Source organism: Rattus norvegicus, chromosome 19, assembly GCF_036323735.1.
Source record: "Rattus norvegicus strain BN/NHsdMcwi chromosome 19, GRCr8, whole genome shotgun sequence".
NCBI lineage: Eukaryota > Metazoa > Chordata > Mammalia > Rodentia > Muridae > Rattus > Rattus norvegicus.
Genome location: NC_086037.1, coordinates 68,889,153 through 68,908,599, shown reverse-complemented (window position 1 = coordinate 68,908,599; position 19,447 = coordinate 68,889,153). Strand labels below are relative to the sequence as shown.

The 19,447-nt window shown below is 47.8% G+C and overlaps 2 protein-coding genes across 5 annotated transcripts in view; one reads left to right on the top strand and one right to left on the bottom strand.

Moving 5' to 3' along the window:
* Urb2 (URB2 ribosome biogenesis homolog) overlaps nt 1-134 on the bottom strand; it is a 25,593-nt gene extending 25,459 nt beyond the window's left edge. The window contains exon 1 of the mRNA XM_063277955.1: nt 1-134. The gene's annotated coding sequence lies outside the window, so the exon portion shown is untranslated.
* Nucleotides 120-19,447, top strand: Taf5l1 (TATA-box binding protein associated factor 5 like 1). 4 transcript variants are annotated; one of them, XM_063278072.1, is made up of 4 exons: nt 120-253; nt 11,894-12,038; nt 14,050-14,154; nt 16,969-19,447. In XM_063278072.1, exons 2-4 carry the CDS (start codon nt 11,897-11,899, stop codon nt 18,489-18,491), a joined length of 1,770 nt encoding a protein of 589 aa, XP_063134142.1. In that variant the 5' UTR covers nt 120-253; nt 11,894-11,896; the 3' UTR covers nt 18,492-19,447. The 4 variants fall into 4 exon arrangements, with proteins under 4 accessions (XP_063134142.1, XP_008770836.1, NP_001100912.2 ...); XM_008772614.3 differs by lacking the exon at nt 120-253 and adding an exon at nt 329-339; NM_001107442.2 differs by lacking the exon at nt 120-253 and adding an exon at nt 503-680 and having other exon boundaries at nt 16,969-19,442.

The following is a 19,447-nucleotide window of genomic DNA, read 5'->3' as shown; positions in this document are numbered from 1 at the left end:
CTGGGACCTCCACAGCCCCGAGCCACACGTGAGGGAGGCGCTTCCGGCAGACGTTGACGCCAACGGCTCGGGGCGGGGAGGGGCGTCACGCAGACATCGCTAGAGGAGCGCCGAGCGCGCCCTGGCTGGCCGCGGCGTCGCGCGTCCGCGGCCTAGCCCGGCGCGCCCGCTCCGTCAGGCGGTCATGGGGCGGCCACCGAGAATCCCAGGCGCGGCAGGACGTAGGGCGCGGGGACCCGGCTAGCGGACCGCGGTACGGAGTCCTGCGGCGGGCAACTGATACGGAAGCAGCCGGTGCCGGGGCGGCGGCGGGGCAGCGGGAGCCGCCTGGGATGTTCAGTGAGTGCGGGCGGGGCGCGGGACGGGGGGGGAGGGGAGGGGACGCGGGGGAGGGGCCTCGGGCGAGCGGCTCGTTCGCTCGCGCGCGCGCGCGTCTCTGCGAAGTCCCGGCCTCCTCGCGCGCGCGCGCGCGCGGTTTAGAGCGACCCCGCACGTGGCGGCCCCGGCTGCACGCGCCCGGAGACCCCGCGGCCCCGCCGGGCGCCCTCGCGCGGAGCCAACTGTGCGAGCTCACGAGGGCGCTCGGCGGAAGTGGGCAGCGGACGGACGGCTCGCGGCGGCTGCCGCCGGGAGACGCAGCCCGGCGGACCTCGCAGGCGCTCTGGCTCCGGCGTCGAGAGGTGAGTTCCCCCCTGGCCGGGACCCTGGCCGGGACCCTGACCCGCAGGTGAATGGTCTCTGCCGGGAGTCCGCTCCAGCCCGGCCCGCCCTTTTGGAAAGTGAAGTAGGAAGGGAGTCCGCCTTCTCCCAGGTTACAGACTTCTTGGCTACTTAAACTCTTGAGGGGCTGAGTGTCACGGATGGGGTTGGTGACCACGGAGACTTAAGAGTTGCAGCCGTGCAGCTGGCATGCTTGCCTCGGTTTCTCCCGTAAAATGGGATGGTAATTTAAAACGACACTCAGCTGGTAGTGGTGGCGCACTCGGTAATCCCAACACTCTGTAGGCTGAGGCAGAAAGATTGCTGCGAATTTATTGTTGGCCAGCCTGGTGTACGAAGTGAGTTCTGCGACAGAGTGAGACTAGGTCTGAATACACACACTCACACTCGTGAGCCTTGTTTTATGAACTATAAAGCGAATATTAAAACGGAAAAACCGAAAAGTCAGTTCGTGCTTTCAGTATTTGCCATCAGTAATAAATTAGGTTCGTGTGTTTTGGGACAGTCTCTTCCACCTGTGAGATTTATGTGTGCTTGTGCCACTGAAGACAGGCGAAGACCCCTTCTGACTGCTTAGTAATTGGTTGCTTTTGTTAGTCTTCACTCTGTATGTTAGAATCTATGAACGGCATCGGGTGACAAAAGAGGGGACTTTGCTTTTTTTCTTTTTGACTTGTTCTAGCTTGATCTTGTGTAACACCAGCACTGCTCACCGAACACTACGAAGTCACGCTTCCAGCCTTCCACATAGCCATCAGCGTGTCAGCTGGTGAACTTCCAGGCTCTCAGTTGGAATAAGCATCAGAGAGCATGCGTAGGCCCCTGTGCTCTCCTAGGAGTCCAGTGTAGGATCAGTGGAGCATAGGGTGCAGGTTCAGACACTGTATCACAGGACTGCGTTCCCATCCAGGAACTACGACTTTGGGCAAGTTGTCTGACTACTACAGACCTCAGCTTTTTTCATCTGAAGAGTTTACCTGCCTATAGGGTAAAGGCAGATGGTCTGTGGGAAGTACTTAAGATGGTGTCTTGCTTAGCCGTGGAATGTTGAGTAAACATCAGGTAACAATGGCAGTGCAGGCAACAGTACTATGACATGGACTGCGATGGTGTTCCAGGCTCCAGGAGTAGAAGGGCAAAACCAAGAAGCCATGGGAGGAAGAGATAGCCAGACTGAGATTTGTCCACACCAGGTGAGCATTTGTGAGGGTGCCTCCAAAGGAGAGGGATTGGCCAAAGCCTACGTAAAAGGTGAGGAAATTCCAGAAAGTGAGAACAAAGATTGTTCTAGTGGGTAAACAGCAGATCAGTGCAACCTGGAAATGACATGGGTAGGTTTTATGTTTTATCCTCCAGTGAAAGCAGTGAGTTTTAAACTGGTGTATCACATTGGCTTTTTGGGAAGAAGGCCTGTGGTAATGCGGGACTGGGTAGAAGTAGAAAAGGCCATCCCTTCTGTGTCTAGCTTAGTACAGAAATTTTTAATCTGGATTTCAAAGCTTAGAGAATGCTGAAACAAAACATGAAGATACAAGTTGTTCTAGACAGTATTTCCTAAAAACTGTATTTTTGTGTATGTCGTGTACCAAGTTGCAAGGCTGGTTTCTTTTCGACGTCTCCCTGTGGTTAGATGGTGTTACCCCATGTTGCGGTCTCCCTACCAGGCAGCTCAGTCTTCAGGAGAGCACGCCAGGCTGGAGCAAGCCAGTGGTGTGGGTTTGGAACTTTGATTCAATCTCACCAAATCAGTTATATAAACAACAAAAATAAATGTTTACTGAGAATTGATTGCTGGGGTTATGTCTCAGAGACACAGGTACAGACCAGAGGTAAAATACGAACTAATCTGGAAATGGTGGTTTGTTCTTGTGGTCCTAGTGCAACAGGCCATAGCAAGGGGTTAGAAAGTTCAGGGTCAGGCTGACTAGGTACAGAGTTTAGGTAGGCTATCATGGGGTACATAGCAAAAACTCTGACGGGGTGCGGGATTGTAAAAGGGGAATGAGAAAGTGCTTATCTATCGATAGCTTGGGCTGAGACTTCCAGCAAGGAGAGCACATGTGGATTTGAATAAGAAGCCCTGTGAAGACTGAGGGTGACTTGGCTGCTGTGGAAAGCCTTAGGCTTCATCCCTATTGCCTAACCCCCACCTCCACCTCTCCCAAAAAAATCTTACTTGTGGTGACCTGGTAGGTAACATAAAATGCTTTGGAAAGCCAATTATATATGGCCTGGGACTCACTTGCAACAGTTCCTGTCTAGCCTCCTTAGTGCTCAGGTTAAGAATATGCCCCAGTAATGTAGAGTGGCTTAGTCCACTGGGGTTTCAGATGAGTGTAGACAGTTGGAGCACAGTTTGATACAATATGCCTTCTATGTCAATGAACTTTTACATAATGGTGTTTTGAATGGTGATGGCCCCCATAGACTAACTTGTGGTGTTTGTGTGTGTGTGGGAGGGGTTACCTTGTTTACATAGCCTTGGCTATACTGTCACTCACTATGTAGACCAGGGTTGCCTGCCTCCTGAGTAAGTGAAGCCGTATATCGCCACAATAAGGGATTAACCATGCCAGCATGGCTTGCATGTTTGGTGCCTTGATGACATTCTTTGGGGAAGGATTAGGAGGCGTTGCCTTCTTGGAGATGTATCACTGAGGGTTGGCTTTAAGATTTCAAAAGTCCATGCCAGGTCTAGTCTCTCTGTGCCTCCAACTTGTGGATAAGATGTAAGCTTTCAGCTACCGCTCCAGTGCTGTGCCTCGCTTGTCTGCTGCCATGCTCCTCACTGTGATACTCGTGGATCTACCCTCTGAAATAGGAAGCAGGCCCCCCCTTAAATGCTTGCTTTTGCCTGTTGGTGGTGGTGGTGGTGACGACGGTGGTGGGCATCAGTGGTAGTGGTGCACATCTTTAATCCCAGCACTCAAGAGACAGAGGCAGGTAAATTGTGAGTTTGAGGGCCTCCTGGTCTACAAAGCTAATTCCAGGACATCCAGGGCTATATAGAGAAACCCTGTTTGAACACATTACCACCACCACCACCAAAATACTTGCTTTTATACGTTGCTTTGGTCATGGTTTCCCTTTATTAGCAATAGAAAGGTAACCAAGAAAATAGACCTTCTCTTCCCCGAGCTCTAGAGACAGTATTCATGTAGAAATAAGATGCTTGTGGCGTTCCTGGCTCCTAGAACCAGGAGGCCAAAAGCCTAAAAGAAGTCCAGGCAGAAACCAAACAGCACTCAAACTGTCAGATCAGAATACAGGTTCATGCTATCTGTCCCTTCAGAAGACAGTAAGTAGGATAGGAGTTGATTCTTAATATTGCTTTAATCAGTGTTATCAGTCTGAGAAAGCAAAGATGCATATTGTGTCTTAAATCCCAGCTCCAGACAGCAGATTATATAAGGAGAGGAGGGTGTTGGAGACAACATGTCATTCACTCCGGAGCTCAGGCTGGACCCTTTGGTCTGCCACATTTCTGAGCCTTAGGGTGCCTGACGCTTCTCTCCTTATCTCTTCCTCTCCTCTCATTCTGTGGGTGTTTGAGTGCAGGCGTTGCTTCTTGAAATGCAGGGTTGGTGGGGGAGAGATGGCCCAGCGGTTAAGAGCACTGACTGCTCTTTCTGAGGTGTCCTGAGTTCAATTCCCAGCAACCACATGGTGATGCAAAACATCTGTAGGGATAGGATGCCCTCTTCTGGTGAGTCTGAGGACAGCAGTGGCTTACTTACATGTATTAAATAAACAAATCTTTTTTAAAGAAAAGAGAGAAATGCAGGGTTACGTTAGGTTCTGCTGGTCTCCACTCTGTACGCTTCCAGGAGCATCTGAGCTGAGGGTTAGCTCAGGACAAACTAACACTAATGACCTTGTGCACCGGATCCTTTTCACAGTGTAAAGTTTCTGCTTTTATGATACAGAATATGAAAATACTCTCTGTTCCACATTGCCTTTTCTTTTTGAGATGGGGGTTGTTTTGCCCTGGCTGTTCTAGAACTTGCTGTGTAGACCAACCTGTGCTTAACCCCCCAGAGATCTACCTGTCTCTGCCTCCTGGGTAGTGGAATTAAAGGGCATCATCACAAGCCATTCCATATCCCTGTCTTCTCCAGTGTCTCCCCATGGCTGCCTGTGTCTGTATCCTCCTGCTGGCCTCAGTGCCACTCTTGGCCTTGGTTTTCCCTGGGATTGAAATTATGGGTGTGCACCTAAGAAAACCCTCCCACTTGGCATGGTGTCCCACAGCTTTAACCCAGCACCCAGAAGTAAATCTATTTATGTTGAAGGGCTGCATGGTCTAGCAATGCAAGTTCCAGGCCAGCCAGAGCTAACAAAAACCCTTCTGTCTAGTGGACTGTCATCTGGGGAATAGTAGTAGTGAGTATGGAGAGACTTCATTGGGACAAGGGGACTTATTTAGAGATAGGTGAATGTCGAGATAGTCTAGTTAAGAAATGTGTTGTGCTGTTAGTAGGAAGAACAAATGATTCTTTTTAGAAAGAAATTTCAAAAGAAATTAAGAGATTTCTTACAAGGGGCAAAGTATTTTATGAGACTGACTAGTTCTCTTGCTTTACTCATGGGTAGTAGCACCATTAAGTTGGCCAGGAGTTGTGTGTGATTCAGACCTACACTCTCAGCACTCCGGAAGCTGAGGTAAGAGCATTGCCCAGTTGTCTCTGAGGACAAGTTGAGCAGTGTCTAGCCCATCATGAGAACATGAACAAAAGATAGATTAAGACAGAAGGTGAGGACTCGCAGTCTTGAGTAGCAGCTCATTGTGGCTGAGCAGAGTCAGTCAGCTGGATAAGGAGACTGGTGTGGAAACACTAGGCTGGGATGTTGTAGACAAAATTTGTTAACCAAAGAAAATATGGAAATCTTGAAGGTGATAAAAAATCAGCCTTTTTCTCCCTTTTGAGATTTTATGTTAATAAGCTCTACCGCATATATGTAGTGCCCTTGAAGACCAGAATAGAGTGGCAGAGCCCCAGAGACTAGAATTGCACACAGTTGTAAACTGCCATGTGGGTTCTAGGAATTGAACTCGTTCATGTCCTCTGGAAGAACACCTCTGAGCCGTCTATCCAGCCCAAGAAATCAGCTTCTGATGTTGTCCATGTTTTGTGGTTCCTAAATATAAACTTCATAGCCACCACCACCACTAAAACCCCAGATTTGTCCATTTCATCCTGAGCCCGGGTTATAGGCCTCGTTTACAAGCTCTTTTATTCCTTAAGAAAACTTCAGGAGAAAGCACAACTACAGTTGAAGCTTATTGCTGTGTCTGAGCAAAGATTCCCTTTGAAAGGCAATCATGTTTGGAGGTAGAGATGGGATCAGAAGTTCGAGGCCTTTCTCTGGTTACCTGCAGTAAATGTGAAGTCAGCCTGGATACATGAGACAGGGTCTGAGGGAAAGTCAGGGTTTAATGATGTGAGACACAGCTAAAACTCTACAGTGTGTAACACTTACTTCACCTTCGACTTACATCCCACAAAGCTAATTGAATACACTCTGTGACAGTGGAAGTTCTAGACTTTTGGGTGTCCACTTAGGTGACCTTTACATAGATCTTGCTCCATGGGATGGCACATGCCTGTTACTCCAGTATTGACGTGAGGCCTGGACATCTCAAGTTCAAGGACATCTTCAGAGAGAACTGACTTGGGCTATGTGAGATCCTGTGAAAAAATGAAACCAACCAGCAAAACAAAAGAGATGGGGAGAGGGGAACTTGAGTACCTTAGGTATTTTACATGGCATCTCAAACAAAAGTATAAAGTTTTAGACCCCCCACCCCCAGCTGTGGATTGAACCCAGGACCGCTCTACCACTGAACTAAATCCCCAAACCCTAATTCCAGACTTTTTAAAGCATGAGTTCACAATTAGGAAAAATAGACTCTTCATACCCTCAAAGCTGGCCCATAGTCAACAACTCTTATCAAGCTAACTTATGGGTTGTGTAGGAGTTAGATTCCCTGGGTTTACATTGAACTCATTCATGAGGCTTCCATGCTAAAGGAGTGACTTGTGTCTATATAGTAGTGTCTTGGCACTTCACAGGGCTGAGTACTTGCTGGTCTTAGACTTGGTTTTTCCTGCCTACTGTACTTGATAGTAAGTGGATGAGGCTGAGATACAGCATATCCTGATGGACTGGGGTTACCACGCCCTGCTCCAACAGGGAGGCCCTTCTCATACTGGGAAGTGTGGGAGGAGTCAGCAGCTTTTCTTTCCTGGTTGCTACTTGGAGTGGTCAAGGCTTGACGCTGCTGCTTTGTGGAGTGTTCCTGAAACGGAAGCCACCATTGAGATACAGGAGAAGGGCATTTGCTATCAGTTTTGTGTGAACCGAAAACTGAGAAGCCTTGAAATTTAAACAAAAGCTTGAATAATTATATCCAAGACCTTGCATTTTATTAGTGCTTTATTATGTTCACTGGAAAATGGGCAGGTATCTCATCTGAGTCTTAGGAGACTGGGATCTATTTTAAGGTGTACACACAGCTTGAGGACACATACACATGCCCATTTATGGACATCTTACCATGGAAATCCAGTTTCTCTGAGGCATTCTTTCATTCTTTTGCTTGAAATGTGTGCATCAGAATAGAACCAGCTAAGCCGGTTGAATCATGCCTATGGTATTTTGTGTTTCACATGGGCTATAAACACAGTTCCTGCTGAATTTCTGCCTTGAGGTCTTTGGCCCAGAAGCTGACTCACCTGTCCTCAGGGAGAGTCCTTGAGAGTAAAGGTAGTTGCATTCAAACAATCCCAACCAGGCAGTTAATTGGGGGTAAGTTCTTCTGTCAGTGTTTACAAACTTCTCTCAATGCTAAATGTAGTTAAATGTTTCGTTTAGGGTGGGGTTTCTCTGTGTAACAACCCTGACTGTCCTGGACTTGTAGGGCAGGCTGGCCTTGAATTTACAGCGACCCACCTGCCTCTGCTTCCTGAGTGCTGGGACTAAAGGCATGCATCACCACGCCCAGCTTTGTTTAGACAAAGCTAAACTCAATTTTATGTAGCCCTAGGCCAGTCTTTGTGCTTTGCCGTTCACTTCCTCCACATGCTAGGGTTACCGGTCTGGGCCACAACACAGTACTTTTCTCTCGTTTCTTTAACAGCTAGAGCATCTTTCCCCTCATCTGCAGACACGTATGTATTATCCTATCTTGAAGACAATCTCCAGTCTGTTCTCCCTGGTTGCCTGTATCTCTTAAGTTCCAGGATAGCCAGAGCTACACAGAGACACCCTGTCTTGAAAAACAACAGAAGGGCTTGATGGGAATGCTTGTGACTCAACCTGGGTACGTGTGTGCAGCTCCATGTCACTAAGCTTGCAGTGGGAACTGTGGAAGGTCTTGGTTTTTGAAATGTAGAGTTGGATTAGTTTAGCAGGGTTTAACACTGGGCACCGTGGAAAGCATCAGAGCAGGTATAGGATGATACAGGCAGGGCTGGAAGTCTTGACTCTCCTGTTTGTGCCACAGTAGGACAGAGTCATGGAGTCAGTTACTATATGTTTGGTCCGCCCATCACCACCCCCCACCCAGGGTCAGGGGGAATTTGTTGTGATGACTTAGTCTGTAGCCTAACTACCCCAACAACGGTCAGCTGTGGATGGGAAGTCCAAGGATCTAGTAGTTGCTCAGTCCCACAAGGCTGGTTGTTTAAGTAGATTACAACAGATGTGCTGGCAAGTAAATGCAAGCAAAGAAGAGCCAATCTTCTTCCAATGTCCTTTTGCGGGTCTCCAGCAGGTGTGGCCCAGATTAAGGTGTGTACCACCAGCTGACCTTGAACTCATCTCCTTGCCTTAGTCTCCTGGGATTAAAGGTGTGTCCAACCTTGCCTAGGCCTAAGCTTTTCATGGCCACTGTGCCTCAAGGTCTCCGTGCTAAGATCCAGGTCAGAAACTTGTGTCTTCCAGCCTCAGGATCACAGGTGAGCCCTCCAATTCTGGATTGTAGTTCATTCCAGATATAGAAAAGTTGACAACCAGGAATGGCCATTACAAAGGACACAGACCCACCAGGAATGAAGGTGTGGGCCACTCCTCCAGGAAAAGAGCAAAGACCTGCTGAGGTGCTTGTAGGGGGTGAAGGAAATACGGAATGGGTAGTGGAGGGAGGGAGTTAATGCCATCTAAGGCCACGTGACCAGCTGCAGAAACAAGGATTATAAAGTTCTATGAATGCTTCTGTATTGTTTTAAGAACACATTTGTATAGCTATTTGTGCTTTTTTCTAATTTCTTTAACACCAATCGGTATTTAAGTTGAGATACTAAGATAATGTTCCCAAGGGACATTGCTCCGATGTAAATTTACAAGTGTGTGTGTGATCGGACTAGGAATAGTTTATATCACGTTAGGCGTGTTCACGGCCTTGTTACTGTTTCATGTGGACAAGAGATACTATTTGTGTCAGATTGGTAAGATGTGGGCTGTTATGAACCCTAATAGTCGGGAACATTTTGTTTGTAACATACATGCTCTGTCTGTGCCTCCACTTTCCCTGTTTCCCGGCTGTGTGACTTTGGAAATACTGGAGGATTGGTCTCAGAGTATCTCACAAATCAGTTTAGAAGGAACAAGACATTAACTCTGGAAGCAGTGTGTTAGCCAAGTAACCAGGGAAAATGTATCCATGCACAACACACTGCAAGGAATTATAGGTGGATGAGAGAGGTAAAGTCTTGAAAGGTATTTAACGAAAAAAATAACAGCTGGAGAGAGAGTGCAGCAGGGAAGGGTACTGAATGCTCCTCCAGAGGACTGGGTTTGATTCCCAGCACCCATGTGACAGCTCACAGCCATCTGTGACTCTAGTTCCAGGGGATCCAATGGCACAAATGCTGTGCATAGACGCACATGCAGGCAGAACACGCACACACACATTTTAATTTTTTTTAACAGACCTGTAAAGATAACTTTTTAGTTTTTGAAACAGAATTTCTCTGTGTAGTCCCAGCTTACCTGGAATTCAGAGGTCCCCCAGCTTCTATCTCCCGGGTGCTGGAATTAAAGGTGTGCACCACTACTACCTGGCTGAAACAGATGAAATTTTCACAATTTTTTTTTTAATGTAAGTGATTTTCAAAGTAGAAGGCTGGTCCATATAGTGAAGCTGAACACTAAACACACCCTAAGCAGTCACGATGGAGCCCTGTGCAGCTGTGTAAGTGGGCAGGGGCTGGGCTGGGCTGCACTGGGAGGGGTGGCCGCTGGTTTAAAGAAGGCTGCTTTGACAGGCGTGAGTATCTGTGACTGTTGTGTGCATTTTAGAATGGACAACATGTTTTGATCCTAGAGAAGAAAATCTGATGGCTGTTTAATGTTTACAGTGGTATAAAGCATTATGGGTGTGTGATTGAGGTTATTTCTGAGTTAGTTAAAACCCAAAAACTGTGCACGCCTGTGAGGTCATTTGAAGTGGCAAGATCCACATCTCTGAGGTGGGAATACACACCTCTAACCTGGGCTGCATCTTCTGCTGACCAACTACTGGATTTTTGGACCTTCCATTCATAGGTAGTCATTGTTGGATTCGTTAGACCACAGGCTGTAAGCCTTTCTAATAAATCCTGTTTTCTCTATATTGGGAGAGGTTTATTCTATAAGAGCTGTTACTCTAGAGAACCCTGACTAATGGTAGTGGGGTTCCTAAAACATGGTTTTCATACAGATGCTCAGGTCCTCACCGCCCTCTTCAACCCCCACTGATTGCCTCGGTCTCCTCTGCTGCTTTCCGCTCTTCTCTGGTGCCTGCAGTAGTTTTTGAAGGATTGGTTTGGTAGTGGTGTTTGCTGCCTCAGCAGTGTGTATCATTGTTAGGGTTGGTTACAGAGGTGAGTGAGGGGTTACTATAGGCCCATCTCCCTCCTCCAACAAGGGATTTACTTTTCTTCGGCTTTTAGCTTTAATCCAGAGGGGCATCCAGTTGTGTGTCACCTACATGGCTCTAGACATTAATCTCAGCTCGTTAGTCCTCCTCGTGGCAAGTTCTAGCACCTGCCGAGCAGTCTGTCTGGCCAAGCTTCTCTTTTAAAATGCACTAGGGGGCAGAGTAGACCATGAGGCAGTGAAAGAAAGTGGAGGGAAGTTGCACTAAGGGAAGTGGAGAACTAGTCCTGAAGCAGGAATCCACTGGAGAGAGGAGGACACTGTTCAGCTGGAACTGAGTTGGGCACAAGTGAACCTAAGAAGTTCATCTTGTTGCCCTTGGTCATCTCTGTTGCTATAGTTTTCTGGCAAAGCACTGTTAAACACCATGACAATTGTAGATGTTCCTGTTCGTTATAGATTTGGTAGTGACAGAAAATACCCCCTTTCACTCACTTTTAAAAGCCTCAAATGAACTTAGATTATTTTGAAAAGTAATTTGTCTTGCTCAGGTTCTCCCACTTTTCTTAACAATTTATGTAACTCATGTCAACACATGGCCCAGCTACCCTTTCATGTTTCTCCTTTCTGTGTCTGTGGTTTGATTGAATAATTACAAATGTTTTAATTAAGATGGAAACACATTGCTTAAATCCTCAACTTCAGGTGACACCATTTTCTTTGTTTGGAGAGAAGGTTTCTCTGTGTAGGCCAGGCTACCCTGGCTCCCTAGTGCCACTGTGACTGGTGGGCATCATCTTTTTTTTTTTTTTTTTGACTGTTAAGAACTGTGCCCTGGATATGGTTGCACCATTATTTAATCCCTGTACTTGGAAGGCAGAAGCAGGCAGGATCTCTGAGTTTAAGGTCACACTGACCTACAAATCAACCAACACTGTCTCAAAGAAAGGGGGAAAGAAGAATGGGTGCAGTGCAGCTCACTGGTGGAGTGCAGCTCACTGGTTGGGTGCTTACTGACTTGTGCAAGGCTGTGGGACCCACCCTAGAGCCACACAAACCTCCCGTTGCTGGGTCCTCAGCTCGTCAGCGTCTGCTTACCCAGTGTCTGGGCATCTCGGGCCTTTATCTGATGCTGCCTTCTACTTGAGCTTGTACTGCACTGGCTCTTACGCTGCTAACAGCAGCTCTGACAGCAACAGAAATGGCCTAAGATTGAACTGGGCCTGCCTACTACATGCAAGGACCACTGGTTGAATGACAGTGTATCTGCTATCTGTCCCTTACACTTGCTTCCTGTGTTCCTTCTTCATAGGTCATGAAACGAGTGCGCACGGAGCAGGTTCAGGTGGCAGTGTCCTGCTACCTCAAACGCCGGCAGTACGTGGACTCAGAAGGCCCTTTGAAGCAAGGCCTGAGACTCTCACAGACCCCTGAGGAGATGGCGGCCAACCTCACAGGTATCAGGGTCCTATGGCTGGCCTGGAACAGGAGCTGTTAATGCCTACATGGATTCTCAGCAAAGAGTAGGCTACCAAGCCTTAGTGAGCAGCTTTGAGGGGCACTGGTTTCTAGGCCTTTCCTGTCTCTCAAAACTCACTGAATTTCTGGAGCCCCTCGCTAGAGTGTTTCCTTCCTCAGCATCCAGACTGTTTTATGTGCACCCAAGTAGTGCAACTTCTTTACCCTACAAGACCCTGAGTGTCTTGAACAGGTCCTCTCTGCTAGCATAGAACCTTGCTCCTGGGAGTCAGGCCTGTGCTGTGGGCGCACACTATAGCTTGATGGCTGGTCTAGTAAGCAACTCCAAGATTCTTAGAACTGAACATGATGGCTCCTACCTTTAATCCCAGCACTTGGGAGGCCAAAGTGGAAGAGCTGCCATTAGTTTGAGACCAGTTTGGAATATAGAGTGAGGTCTAAGCCAGAGTAGGAACCATAAGGAACACTCCATTATCAGGTTAGAGGACATGTGAGATCTGGAAATAGATTGTAGAACAATGATTAGGTGTTAAATATAGTTAGAGGGCCCAAGTTAGAACCAGCATTGTCTGAGGTGACCAGGAATTGGAAGGATTTTGACTGCCTGCTCTAGTTACCTCTGCGTTCTGGAGAGCAGACCTCTTCTTTTTTTTTTTTTTTTGGTTCTTTTTTTCGGAGCTGGGGACCGAACCCAGGGCCTTGCGCTTCCTAGGTAAGCGCTCTACCACTGAGCTAAATCCCCAGCCCCTGAGCAGACCTCTTCTTAACACCTCCTCTTCTGTACACTGTGTTTGACTCCTTCTGTTCTACTGTATCCACTAATATCCCTCTATCTATAATGTAGTAGCTAGATAGGACATTTTCTTCAGGGCACTATAAAGATAACATCTGGAAGTCAAGGTCTGTACCACCTAAGTGGGTGCCTGCTACAAGGAATTTGAGAACATCTTTCTTCATTTGCAGAGCATCCGCTTCTCTGGATGTGGTGTGAAAGTTTACCTTAAAGTTACAGTAGGAATCGAGAGCAGCATAGTGTAGACTCTTCAGTGTGTTGTGCAGAAAGCTTACGTTTCTTTTAGGAAGCATAAATTCAGGCCAGGTGTGATGACACACTCCTGTAATTCCAGCATAAGGAGAAAAAAAGAAAGAAATTTCCAGGTCAGCTGGGGCTACATATTGTGACCCTCTCAGAAAAAGAAAGGGCATGTTTACATTCCAGAGAGCCAGACCCCAGGCTTCTTCCTTGTGCTAGCTTCCCAGAACACTACAGCCAGCCTCATTCCCCATTCCCCAGGAAGGCAAGTGAGCAGCAGTGTGCTGGTCTCTAACCTGCCCTGACCAGGATACTCTGTGGGAAGCTATTCGTGCCATGCTAAGTGGTGCCCCACACTCCCATCATCTGTGCTGCATGCTGTGCCGTCTTTCGCATCCAGGGGCAGTAGGCCCTGGGAGAGATGCTTCTCCCTCAGCATCCATAGCATAGCACTGAGCTAAGAAAATGCTGCTCAGGGAGAAAGAACATTTTGAATTTTTTTTTCCTATGTGCATTGGTGTTTTGCCTGCATTTATGCCAGGGGGTGGGGGGGTGTGATCAAGTCACTTGGCACTAGATTACAGACAGTTGTGAGCTGTCAGGGGTGCTGGGACTTGAACTTGGATCCTCTGGAGGCATGACCTGTCTCTTAGATTGACAAACCCAGGCCGTAGCACATGTATGTACCATGTTAACAGAGGCTAGACATTTTCAGATAAATCTCAGGAATGTTGCATGCATGTCTTCTCTTCACTTAAGCTGTTCAGGCCTCTGCCTAGTATTATGGGATATCAGAAGAGAAGGAAGACAAGGGGTGTTAGCAGCCTGTCCCAGTCTGTCAGGACCCTCGAGTCTTACTGAGAGATTCCCCTGTGCTCTGTGCCCTCTGTCCGTCCTGCTGTGTGGTGGATAGAAACTGCTTTCCTGCCTCTTGTCTCATGTGTCTTCCTCTCTAGTCCAATCAGAATCTGGTTGTGCCAATGCGGTGTCTGCAGCCCCTTGCCAGGCAGAACCCCAGCAATATGAAGTACAGTTTGGACGACTGAGGAACTTTCTCACTGGTGAGTACTTTTTAAGAAGTCAGATAGCATATTCTATCACAAGCATAGTGTTAGGGTTTAGAGAGTCAGGTACTTTTTATTTTTTTAAAGCACCACCACACTTTTAACACAGTGCTTGTATGCAAACAAAATTTCTGTGAGACTTAGATCTTAGGGTTAAGGATAGAGAACGCGGGGCTGGGGATTTAGCTCAGTGGTAGAGCGCTTACCTAGGAAGCGCAAGGCCCTGGGTTCGGTCCCCAGCTCCGAAAAAAAGAACCAAAAAAAAAAAAAAAAAAAGAGGATAGAGAACGCTGTGAGTCCTATTCTCTTTCCTGTGGCTTTTGGCACAGTAATTTATGACTTCCTCTGAATGAATGAAAGTCAAATCAGCCATGGACAAAATATCCTTGTGAAATGTATCTTGTCTCTTGGAGTAGTGCTCATAAGTCAGATGAAGTTAGCTGTTGTTGTATAGGCAGCCATAGATTGAATGACCATGGACAAAATCATGATGTGTGTTCCGTTTGCTGCTTCTTACTCAGTGGTGTGAGGCGTTTTCAAGCAGTTGCCTAAGCAGAGCCTCTTACCCCGTTGGGCACCTCCACATCCTTGCGTGTGGGGTGAAGAGGAAGCTGGATGGCTGGCCCAAACCATCCACGTCTTCTGGACGGATTGAGAGTCATCAGCAGACACTGGCTTAGTAGCAGTGCAGTGGCGTACACTTCCCATGCAGAAAGAAGCGCGCGTGTGCGTCTGTGTCTGTGTGTGTGTATTACATATAATAGATTGCGAATAGTGGCATCTTAGTACTTGGGAGGCAGAGACATGAAGATTGAGAGTTCGAGGACAGAGGACATCCTCATAGCAAAAACAAACCAGGAAAGGCTAAAGCCCATTAGGTAACCTGGCAACCTGAGCACAATCACCACATCCGGATCAGGAGAGGACCAAACTGCCAGTGTCTTCTGCCCTCCACACACATAACCTGACACACACTTAAACACAAAACAAATAAAGATCATTTCCAAAGACTGTATTAGGGTCTAGAGAAGTGGCTCGAGTTAAGAGCACCAGGTTTGGATCGAGGCATCCACAAAGTAGTTAGCAATCACCTATAACTCCAGTTCCAGGGCACGCCCTCTGCTGGCCTTTGAAGGCACCAGGCACGCAGGTGTACACAGACAGAGATGAAGGCAGAACACCCATATACAAAAATCATTTCCAAACAAAATTTAAAAGCTGTGTTTATGGGTTTGGTCCCCAGCTCCGAAAAAAAAGGGGGAAAAAAAAAAAGCTGTGTTTAAAAAAAATAAAAACCGACTGACTGATTGACTGACTTCCAGTGAGGAAACCAGATACAGTTCAGCCCCATAGGTGTACTTGTACCATGGAGGGACCCTATGAAGTCCGGTCCTGGATGTTGTCTACCTCATGACTATAGGATGACCCAGGAACAATAAGCCATCTTTTTTTTTTTTTTTTTTTTTTTTTGGTTCTTTTTTTCGGAGCTGGGGACCGAACCCGGGGCCATGCGCTCTACCACTGAGCTAAATCCCCAGCCCCACAATAAGCCATCTTTAATTGTAGAGTAATTTTAATCACAGACCAGGGTGCTTTCCTTGAGTGTCTCTCAGTCTCTCGGTGAGCCGGCCACACTGCTGCACATTTGGACGACCGCACCTTAGGTGTTACCTGTGCTCCTTCCTGCTGTGGAGTGGCCCTTTAATAGGCTGCAGAACATACAAACTGGCTTACATTTTTATTCAACTTACTTAAACATGAACAGATGTTACACTAAATATAAAACCTTCCTGTTTCTGTGCAAAATCCAAACTCATCACAGGTAAAACCCTAAAGGCAGTAAAGTTCATGTTACAGGGGCTGTAACAGGTGGATTTTGCCAAGGCCAACCCTGCTGCCCTCGAGTCTCTACATTGCTGTGGCTCTGAGCGAGTCGGGCCTGGCTCAGTGGTAGAGGTGGCTGTATCTGCAGAGCCCCACTCATTCTTTATCAGAGTGTCGTCGTGACACTTGAGTTTCCCACTAATGAGTAGTCTCGGTGACAAAATAATGTCTAATTTATACTTCTCACTACTGAGCAGTGGAATCTTTGAATGAATATTCTCATCATTGCGTAGGACAAACCAGCCTTGTTAGCCAATGAGTTTTTTTTTTCTTTTTTTTTAAGATTTATTTTTTTTATATGTAAGTACACTGTAGCTGTCTTCAGACACCAGAAGAGGACATCAGATCCCATTACAGATGGTTGTGAGCCACCATGTGGTTGCTGGGATTTGAACTCAGGACCTCTGGAAGAGCAGTCAGGGCTCTTAACGGCTGAGCCATCTCTCCAGCCCCAGAAGACTTCTTGACACAGGTTTTTTTCTGGCAGCCTGGAACGCCCTATGTAGATCACGTTGACCTCAAACACAGAAGTCCACCTGCCTCCCAAGCATTGGCATTAAAGGCATGAACCACCACCCCTAGCTTGTCACCAGAAGATTTTGAACATACCTGTGTTTCTAACTTGAAGCTTATCAGGATAAAAGTCTTTGTGTAGAACTCAGTCTGACTAGAACCTATCTCAGAAGTGTGGCTCTCTGACTTAAATAATGAAGAAGATGCTAGACTGTAGGCCTAAGCACGGCTGCTGAGCGGTCACAAAACATGGCCAAATCTCCTGACCTTGACTGAACCTCGTAGTCTGCTCTTCCATGTTTGATTGGGAAGACTTTAAAACTCTAGATCTGTATGGGCAGGAAATATGGGGTATCCAGCTGTAGGAGAAGCCTGTTTCTCCAGTGTTACTAAGTGTCACTGTTGTCGTTGCAGATTCTGACTCCCAGTACAGCCATGAAGTTATGCCTCTCCTCTACCCTCTCTTTGTCTACCTCCACCTCAACCTGGTCCAGAGTGGCCCCAAGAGCACCGTGGAAAGCTTCTATAGCCGCTTCCATGGAATGTTCCTGCAGAATGCAAGTCAGAAGGACATCATCGAGCAACTGCAGACCACGCAGACCATCCAGGATATTCTGTCAAACTTCCAGCTTCGTGCATTCCTGGACAACAAGTATGTGGTCCGTCTCCAGGAAGATAGCTACAACTACCTTATCCGCTACCTCCAAAGCGACAACAACACTGCCCTGTGCAAGGTGCTCGCCGTGCACATTCACTTGGACGTGCAGCCTGCTAAGAGGACAGACTACCAGCTGTATGCCAGTGGTGGCTCCTCCCGCAGTGAAAGCAGCAGCCTGGAGCCACCAGATGTGCCCAACCCTATCCTGCAGAACGAGGCTGCCCTGGAGGTCTTGCAGGAGAGTATCAAGCGGGTCAAGGATGGACCTCCCTCCCTCACCACCATCTGCTTCTACGCCTTCTATAACACAGAGCAGCTGCTGAATACCGCAGAGATCTCCTCTGACAGCAAACTGCTGGCTGCTGGGTTTGACAACTCCTGCATAAAGCTCTGGAGCTTGCGGTCCAAAAAACTGAAGTCAGAGCCCCACTGTGTGGACACATCCCGTGTCCGGCTGGCTTGTGACACTCTGGAGGAGGAGGAGAGCGAAGACGATGACGTAGGCACGGAAATGAAGATTCTGCGGGGACACTGTGGCCCAGTGTATAGCACACGGTTCCTCGCGGACAGCTCAGGGCTGCTCTCTTGTTCTGAAGATATGTCCATCAGGTACTGGGACCTGGGGAGCTTCACCAACACTGTGCTGTATCAGGGACATGCCTACCCTGTGTGGGACGTGGACATCAGCCCCTACAGCCTGTACTTTGCCAGTGGGTCCCATGACCGTACCGCCAGGCTGTGGTCTTTTGATCGGACGTACCCGCTGAGGATATATGCGGGGCACCTGGCAGATGTGGACTGTGTCAAATTCCACCCCAACTCAAACTACTTAGCTACTGGCTCCACTGACAAAACTGTTCGTCTATGGAGTGCCCAGCAGGGGAACTCAGTGCGGCTTTTTACAGGTCACCGAGGCCCCGTGCTCTCCCTCTCCTTTTCTCCCAATGGTAAGTACTTGGCATCTGCTGGTGAGGACCAGCGGTTAAAGTTGTGGGACTTGGCCTCTGGGACACTTTTTAAAGAACTGAGAGGCCACACGGACAGCATCACCAGTCTGGCCTTTAGCCCGGACAGCGGTCTGATTGCTTCTGCCTCCATGGACAACTCTGTACGCGTCTGGGACATCAGAAGCACGTGCTGCAACACACCAGCTGACGGCTCTTCTGGGGAGCTTGTGGGCGTGTACACTGGGCAGATGAGCAACGTCCTGAGTGTACAGTTCATGGCCTGCAACCTCCTCCTAGTGACTGGAATCACACAAGAGAATCAAGAACATTAAGTTTTGATCCAGGTGGCAGACTGGGTGGGGCTGGAAGAGTGGTCACAGTCCAGGACTTGCTAAAACTGAATCAGTGATTGCAAAAGAGCCTTCCCCTACCCCACATGCACTCTACACAGCCCTGGTGCATAAGACTCCAGTTGAGAGCTGGGAAGCTCCCCCCAGGCCTGAGGCCTCCTGCTTCATGCAGGCATCGTGCTTTTGCATCTGTCTCTTCCCAGTGGGTGTACTGGACAGCTGCAGAACTCTCCCTATAGCAGCTGTAGACAGTCTCTCCTGTGGCTGCCCCTTGAGGGAAGTGGGGACAAAACCAGGATTTTTATTATATAATTAATTTTATTATTGAGAAGAGGAAACCTAGCACTGGCAGCAAGTGACTCCTGGCACTGGCTATAATACTTGGAATTTTGAGGTTCAGGGAATTTAGACTCTGGTGGCCCAGTGTATCAGGAGAAAGGGGCACCATAACCATATGCTGTGCTTCTGTGGGCAGGCAGGCAGGTAGCGACTGAGCATGGGCTCCTGCAGTGATGGCGGCAGAGGTGGTTCTTCCATTGGCTGCACTTTTGTCAGCCTTTATACCCTGGGGAGAAGCACTGTGGTGGGCAGAGGGTGAGCCTCAGCGCTGCGCCAGTCACCTAGGGTTCCAGCCCTACACCATCAACAAATTATGATAAAGAGTAATTTTGAATAAGTCACAAGATAGACAAGAAATGCTGGATTTAAAGATAACTTTTTGTGGCTCGTTGGTCATTTTTCTCCCTCAATGACCTGCTTCCACCTCACTGCAGTGTTGATAGTGAACGGGATGAATCATGAGTGCACACTCAAAAATATCGACCATGCTCTAAGGACAAAGCAAGTTCTGATGTCTGCTAAAGGATTAAATATTTCTGTTTTCTGAAAAGAGTTATTTTGTATTTTGTTTTCTATTAAAATGTATTTAGTTTCAAAAA